Here is a 7,809-nt window from a genome sequence, read left to right as displayed (position 1 = left end):
GGCACTTATCATTTTAAATTTAATTCATCATGTATACCAGCTAACATATGAGACATTCTGTAAATATTCATGAAATTATCAATAACAAAAACAAGTTAGTTAGTGTTTTTAGAGAGGAAGCATCTGCACAGTGCCAGCAGTAGAAACATTTGATATTTTGTCAATTTCTAAAACACTAAATGATTATACCTACATTCATTTAATGCCGGTGGCTCATTTTCTCTTTTACATTTGCTGCGTGTTAAAGAAAGTGTTTGTGTGTGTGTGTGTGTGTGTGTGTGTGTGTGTGTGTGTGTGTGTGTAGGTGTGGGTGGGTGTGGGTTAAAGCACAATAAACATGATGATAGTGTAAACATGGGGGCCCTTAATTTGACAGAAGGAATGATGCTGCATGTTTTCTGTTTGATCCCCTCTCTTTGTGTAGTTTTCCCTTTTCGACAGTTTATCATATCAGCAGTAAATACAACTGGTTTATAAAGGTCAGGTTTAGGAGTTAAATGCCAGAAATGACTCTTATAGATTTAAAATTAGACCATGTCAAGTAGTAACATGTGGTTTGTGTGTAGACACAGTGCGCCATCATGTGTGTAGGAAACGTCTTAGCCATTCAATCTTTGTCCGAAAATGTTTTCCTCTATTTCCCTCTGGCGTCACGTTCAGGTTGGAAAGCTTAAAAGTTGTTTTAATATCTTCCAAGACCCTATGTGTTCCAGGATGCTAAATGTAGGTAATCTGACTTTAGTTATTATTTCAACTGTTCACAATAAATAGGGAACAAAAAATAAAGTGAATATTGTCATGAAAGACATTTGGCTGTCAGTCAATAAAAACACAACACAACACTTACAACAACATATGACATAAATAACAAAATGACATATTTTTTTAGATTGCTTCGATGAATGAGATGTCAGAGAAAAATGGTCAATACAGGAGCTTTCTAATTTGGTTTTCAGCTTATGAATGAAACGATGTCTGATATGAAAGGAAAAAAGTGCAGGCTTGTGACTCGACGGCTGATTCTTTGGGGTATACTGACCAACATCCTGCTGGTGCTGTACTGCTGGGCAAACCAAACAAAAGTGAATATAAGGTAAGCATTATAAAGAAAAGCGATTCATTGAGCTCAGTGTGTCAGTTTGCTTATCCGTGTGTTTTCTGTATAGAGTCTCCAAAGAAGACACATGCCCTCGAAGAATGGCAAAATTATTAAAGGGAAATGTGACTTCTCATGTTGCCAGATCCAAGACAAAGAAGTGTTCCCCCAAAGTGAACATCATGTTCATGAAGACCCACAAAACAGCTAGCAGCACCATGCTCAACATCCTCTTTAGATTTGGAGAAAAGCACAAGCTTAAATTCGCCTTCCCCGACGGACGCAATGACTTCTTCTACCCATCACCTTTCCTGTGCTCACAGGTGAAGGACTACACACCTGGTGACTGTTTCAACATCGTTTGTAACCATATGCGCTTTGACCACCAGGAAGTAGCCAAACTCCTGCCCCCGGACGCCGTGTACATCACCATCCTACGTGACCCCGTGGATCTCTTTGAGTCTTCCTTCCATTATTACCACAGAGCGGTTCCTCTCACGTGGAGGATCGGTGGACAAAACAAACTGACTGAGTTTCTGAACAGTCCTCAGACCTACTACAGCCCAGATGCTTTTAACTCTTTCTATCTTAGAAATCTGCAATTTTTTGACTTTGGCTTCGATAACAACGTGGAGGCTGATGATCCTTGTGTAATGAGGAACATTCGTAACTTGTCAAGTCATTTTGAGCTAGTTCTCTTGGCAGAATATTTCGAAGAGTCTCTTATCTTGCTGAAGGACAAACTATGTTGGACCATGGAGGACATTCTGTATTTTAAACTTAACACCCGTAAGAGCTCCTCTGTGTCCCGACTCACCCCAGAGTTGAGAGCCAAAGCTTTAAGGTGGAATGGAGCTGATTGGAAACTCTACCTTCACTTCAATGCTACATTCTGGGCCAGAGTGGAGGTGTATGGGAAAGAAAGAATGAGACAGGAAGTAAAGGAGCTCAGGAGGAGAAATGCTGAGATGAAGGCCACCTGTATCGAGGAAGGTGGTGCAGTTGAAGCACAAAAGATTCAGGACAGGCGTTTCCTTCCCTGGCAGCCGGTTGGAGAGGCTTCCATCCTGGGGTACAACATGAAGAAAAATATTGATCCAAACTTCAGGACAGTGTGTGAAAAAATGCTCACCCCCGAAATACAATACTTATCAGACCTGGGTGTTAGCTTGTGGCTAACAAGACTGTGGGGTTGGTTTAAAGATGCTGTTTTCATTATTTAACTGAGATTTTTACATTATAAAATTTTACAGATAACATCAGATCAGACTCTTTGTATATGGAGTCTGACCTGATCAGCCTGTTACGCATTTAAAATTTGTCAAATAAATCTATTTCAATTTTGAAGGTTTTTTTTTAAATGTATTATTTTATTGAATTTTATGTATTTTTATACGTTTTTTTCCAGACACTTTGTTCATGGTTTGATTAAAACGTTGCCTTAAAGTTTGTTCTTGAATCTTGTATAACAAAGACGGGAAAAAAGAAACTTAGGTGAAATGAGCTTTACAAGGATCAGTCGTCATCCTACCTTAACTTGACGATCACTTTTCATTGTCCCAACAATATAATCCACTGTAAGCACAGATGTGTGAACAAAGTTGTATTTCTGTTATGGGGGGGAAAAGTTTTTTTTTTTTAAATTGAGCCTGAAGAGATTAAACATAAGTACTCAGAGAAGCTGTGAAGTTGTTGGGAGTACAGTTTTTATATTTCTCATGGGGCAGTGTTAGTGTGCACTCTAGAGGTGTGACACTGATGTGCAGTCATCTAGAATTCATTTTAAAAGGTAGTAGCCTTGCCTGACCCTGTCATAAACGTTTGTTTGTTTTATTGACAGTATGACAGCCATACACATCTTTTTTTAATGAACTCAGAAATATAATTTTACATAGATTTAACTATCACACTTACACCTGACACTGTGGAATTTATTTGGCACATTCAATATGATTAATAAAAAAACATTGCAACATGTGTTAGACATTAACACGTTTAATTTAACAATTTACAATCTGTGATGCATTACAAATAACAGGTAGAGAAGGACACTGCTTCGTGTGGATGGAGGTCTGGACAGTCAGTCAGCTCCCACAGGTCCTCTCTCCTTGGAGCTGCTGCCAGGTGGGCAGGATCTGAGCACACTGTCCATGTTGACTGATGCTTGATTCAGGTGTGAAGTCCAGGAGAATGGATAGAGGAAGTGTTACAGCAGCAGATGCACTTCAGCCTCAGATGACCCGGAGTCCTATTCATCCTCTTTGATCTCGTATTTGTGTTGGATGTGTTTCCACAGTTTCTACAAGAAATCACAAATGAGCTCATATAAGACATTTACACTGATAAATAAGTAATGCCAGTCGATTTAAATTGTGCATTTTGTGTTTATGTCAAAGGCTAACTCTTAGCTTAGCCATCGTCAGCTCCGCTTCGCCCTCTGCCTACAAGGTCAAGAAAAAAACACATATTAAAAAAAGAATTAACAGCCTTACCCCTCGATTCATCTGCTCAAAAATTGTGTCTCCGCCTTGGTCGAACAGTCTCTCAAAGAAAACTGCTCCAACCATGATGGTTATGGCGAAGGTTGACGTCCTCCTGAAGAGCAGATTGTAGACAGACTTCGCCAGCGCCATGTTGATGGAATAATGCTACTGCGCATGAGCGGATGATTACGTAAGTTACTTCCGCTCCATGCGACATGCGCTCGCCGAAAAATGACCCTGCACAGATTCCGTATTTAAGCTAGGCCACCGCAGTCGACCAAAATACAAGAATAATTTCGTGTTTTTCTCACCAGTTTTGGTACATTCTGTGGGCAGTTTTTCAAAACGGGTATCGCAGAGGAGGACAACACAGTTTCGTCGATGGTTAGTGCTCTCTGTTGTTTTAGTTTAACGTACTCTGAGGGACAGTTAAGCTTAATAGTGATCATGTAATTTAGACTTTTCTGTATTGTCATTCAAATTTTTACTTTACAGATAATAACTTTAATTAGTAAACTTTACAGACAAGCAGATAAAAACGACATTTCGTTGCATTGGTTCATTGTAGTGCAGGATAAAAAAAAAGCAACACCAAGTATTTACATAAGGTAAATAGTATTTTCGAAAGTGCAGATATAAATAGATATAAAAACAAAAGCTATGTGTGAAATTACTACACAGATAAATATGTTGCACTTTTTTTGATGCATGTTGTATTGTTGTTTTGTAAACTGTCTGAATTTAATAGCTGCTACGTACACCTATTTTGACATTACTGTTTAACTATTAACTTTTACACCAGCATCATCTATCTGACTGCTTACATTGTTGCTATATTGCTTTATGTAAACCTTTATTTAGGTACAGCCAATGTTTTAAAGAAGTATACTCAACATCATACTTGTTACTAAGAAAGCACCTTCATTGTGAAACCAGAAGGTGGCAGCAGTAGTGTTTGTGACGCTCTTAAAAGTAGATTTGGATGTGATTGTGATATAATCATTGATAATTGTGGGCTGATTCAGTAATTATAGAGGGTTACTCAAAGATAACACATACTGTATAAGGTAAGGTAACACTTGATTTATAATCATGTTTATTTATACAGTCGGTTCTAAAATATATACTCTGAGCAGAAGAAGCCGCTTCGATGTTCTCCAGCTTTGTAACACTCTTTGTGTTGAGAAACAACAACTTATAAATCTAAATTGATTCATACATTCTGGTGCCATTCTGTTTAATTTCACTCAAGTGTTAAAAGCTTTTCATGGAAATGTCTTTGATTACACAAATTACTGACTGGTTGTTCACACTTGATTTGATTTGGTTTTAATTTTCCCCGGACATAGAGTTTTAAAAGGTGAGCTCCTGCTGGTTCATAGACTGTCATCATGGGGAAGAGATACTACTGCGACTACTGTGACCGCTCCTTTCAGGACAACATGCACAACAGGAAGAAACATCTAAATGGTGTCCAGCATCACAGAGCTAAAAAGGCCTGGTTTGACTACTTCAGAGGTGAGACTTGCACTTTTGCTCAGCGACCTCTGAGATGTGGTCGCAGTAAAAAATCAATTACACACTTTATTTTTTATGACATACAATGTTAATTGTAATTGTGTGTGTGTTTTTAAACCAGTGAGTCATCCTCTGCATGAGAATTTTCTTCTTAAAATGTCTTAAAACTATGTATGAGATTTTCTTTTTTTATCGGAGAATTAATCAGGCTTGACTTTCATTGTGCTGCCTAAGCTGCAAATCGCTTTACTTTATGATGGAAGATTATATGAACAACCATTAAAATACTGTCACTTTTTTTCTTACAGACTCATCAGCCATTCTGTGTGATGAGCAAGCGAAGAAAGCCTGCAGAAAGTTTCTCCAGAAAGGTAAAAACATAAAATCCATTTATCCTCGTTTGTTTCCCCAGTAGCCCGTAAACTTTACCGTAATCATCTTTTTTTTTTTTTTCCTTTTTCTTTTTTTCCAGGTATTTGTGATTTTGGCCCCAACTGCAGATTTTCTCACATGTCTGAGGAAGATATGGCTAACTTACAAAGACAAGTGGACGGTAAGCTGTGACTAAAAAGCAGTGTCATATTTGATTACATTTATTGACATGAAAATCACAAATCCCAAAATCTACATTTAACACACAGAGCACATTTAAATATTAACATTACCTTATAAGCAGTTTTTTAATAAGAGGTCATCATCCAACATTGCAGTCACAGATAGGAAATAATCAACATAGTCCAGATTTCTCTTTAATATTGTCACATGTATATGTTCATCATATCTGAATGAAAGTGATAATGGTATGAATGTTGAAATGACTAAGAAGTTGGATTTCTTTCAGAGGAACGGCAGCTCAGAGAGGACGCCGAGGACAGTTTTAAGCCTGGGCGCAGTATAGAAGAATGGCTCTCCAGAAGGGAAAAGAAGCAAACTACCCTTGGCGTCAAAGGGTACACCCCCTCCACCCACCCATTCCTTTCATGGTTTGCATTGCTAATGGTTATTCCTGATGATTTAGAATTCAACTTTTAAATCATTTATCTCTGCAGAGATCGAAAACATAAAGAAGACAGTGACGAAGGTCTCGAAGAGAGTGACGTACCTCCACAGCTCCTCTCCATCCCTGACCTCCCGCCCTCCCTCCGTCCCCCTCCTCCGGGTGGATGGAAAGTCAAAGTGAACACAGAGTGGGGCTGAGAGATATTCACTTTGTGGCTCAAGTCTCTGTTAAGTGGATGTTTGACATTCAGAGTAGGAGGAATGGTACAGAATACATAAATAATCAGGAGATAGTCTCACTTTCATATATATGGTAACTTGAAATGTCTGTTTTAAAATTTGTATCAGCTGGTACAATGAAGCAGTTTGAGGTTGTTTCTGCTTTTTAAAAACAGGACTGAAGATTCAAGTGTCCTGTGTAAGACTTCAGATGAACAAAATAAGTCAAATTTAAACACCCACTCCTCAGACAGCGAGGTACAGTTAATCCAAGATGAGCAATTCATTACAACGAACTCAAAGTAAGGCGTCTAATTGACATCTTGGCGTTGTGTTGTTGACGGTAGACTTCACAGTGAGACTCCTGAAATGAGTGTCATTTGATGACATGTTGAAGAAATGGAGGATTGGCGAGCAGATGGAAATAATGTTTTGTTTTATTTTAATCCTGTGCGGTGTCGCAGAGGGAATCTCTGATCTGACTCAATTTAATTTCTTTCCAAGCCATTGGAAAAACACTGTTCCAACTACATTGTAAAGTTGTCAAATGTGATTTTATATCAAATTTAGTAGTGAAACTTTGGAAATACTAATTTATCTACTAGTTTCCTGCAGATCCCATGAATTGTGACCTTTATAATCCTAGACACCATAACTTCTCTTGACTGAGGTTTTGCTGAGATGTACATACTTTAAACTGTTCTCACACTTGTTTTGTATTTTCAGTAATTGCTCATTAAATTGTCCCTTTTTTTTTTTTTAACTTCTTCCTGTGCAGCCTTTTGTTTATAGAGGATTTGCCTTTTCACATATAACATGATGTCTGTGACCACTGATTACAACAAAGCAATGTGGATACATTTAACGTACAGATGTATGTAAGAACATGTGCATCACTTGCCCTTGTTCCTGGCTTTTCTTTTTCTTGGCAAACAAACTTTGCAAAGCACCAACAGAGACAGCAGAGAAGAAGACTGATGAAAGGCAAACATGGAGGCAAACGATGCATGATTCTGTTTTAATGAGGAAGAAAATGGCAGCAAACCATTTCTCGGACCTCAATTTGACTTTGCATAACATTTTTTTTGCAAGCGAATTACATCAGGGACCTTTTCGAAAGCTAAAGCATTAAAATAGCAAATTCAGCATATAGTTTCTGAGCTTGAGGCTTTGTATACAGATGGATTCTTTCTGTATGACTTTGTCATCCCCCTGCACTGCTTCACACAAACACTAAACCCTTCTGTAAAAGTAATTTGTATCTAGTAAATATTAGTCTGCTTGTAGGCAATTAACAGTCCACCTTAAATCAATGTTTGATTTCTGTGTACACAATGGACCTTATTCACTTCCTTCAAATGGCACTTCAATAATTCTGTCATCAATGTGTTATTTCCAATGTTCCCTTGCTAATAGTTTTTTTTCACCAATACACCAAAACAAATGCCAAAGAAAAAAATGAAACCTCTCTTGTTCAAACTACTTCAGGCCACG

At 38.0% G+C, this 7,809-nt stretch overlaps 3 protein-coding genes across 3 annotated transcripts; 2 read left to right on the top strand and 1 right to left on the bottom strand.

The window, feature by feature from the left end:
- Nucleotides 1-971: 971 nt before the first annotated feature.
- Nucleotides 972-2,953, top strand: gal3st1b (galactose-3-O-sulfotransferase 1b; the record flags this gene model as incomplete). Its single annotated transcript, XM_079363972.1, has 2 exons — nt 972-1,093; nt 1,167-2,953. The coding sequence occupies 2 exons, from the start codon at nt 972-974 to the stop codon at nt 2,317-2,319; spliced, it is 1,275 nt and encodes a 424-aa protein (XP_079220098.1). The 3' UTR covers nt 2,320-2,953.
- A 122-nt stretch (nt 2,954-3,075) lies between these two features.
- uqcr10 (ubiquinol-cytochrome c reductase, complex III subunit X) lies at nt 3,076-3,758 on the bottom strand. The gene is made up of 2 exons (XM_079363974.1): nt 3,589-3,758; nt 3,076-3,395 (listed from the first exon to the last, which is right to left on the bottom strand). The coding sequence occupies exons 1-2, from the start codon at nt 3,727-3,729 to the stop codon at nt 3,345-3,347; spliced, it is 192 nt and encodes a 63-aa protein (XP_079220100.1). The 5' UTR covers nt 3,730-3,758; the 3' UTR covers nt 3,076-3,344.
- Nucleotides 3,759-3,814: 56 nt separating this feature from the next.
- Nucleotides 3,815-7,076, top strand: zmat5 (zinc finger, matrin-type 5). Its single transcript, XM_079363973.1, has 6 exons — nt 3,815-3,963; nt 4,929-5,097; nt 5,406-5,468; nt 5,570-5,650; nt 5,939-6,047; nt 6,147-7,076. Exons 2-6 carry the CDS (start codon nt 4,971-4,973, stop codon nt 6,292-6,294), a joined length of 528 nt encoding a protein of 175 aa, XP_079220099.1. The 5' UTR covers nt 3,815-3,963; nt 4,929-4,970; the 3' UTR covers nt 6,295-7,076.
- Nucleotides 7,077-7,809: the final 733 nt, after the last annotated feature.

This window comes from Symphodus melops (genome assembly GCF_947650265.1).
Source record: "Symphodus melops genome assembly, chromosome: 16".
NCBI lineage: Eukaryota > Metazoa > Chordata > Actinopteri > Labriformes > Labridae > Symphodus > Symphodus melops.
Note: the sequence above shows the minus strand (reverse complement) of the source record. Positions and strands in the feature narration are given on the sequence as shown.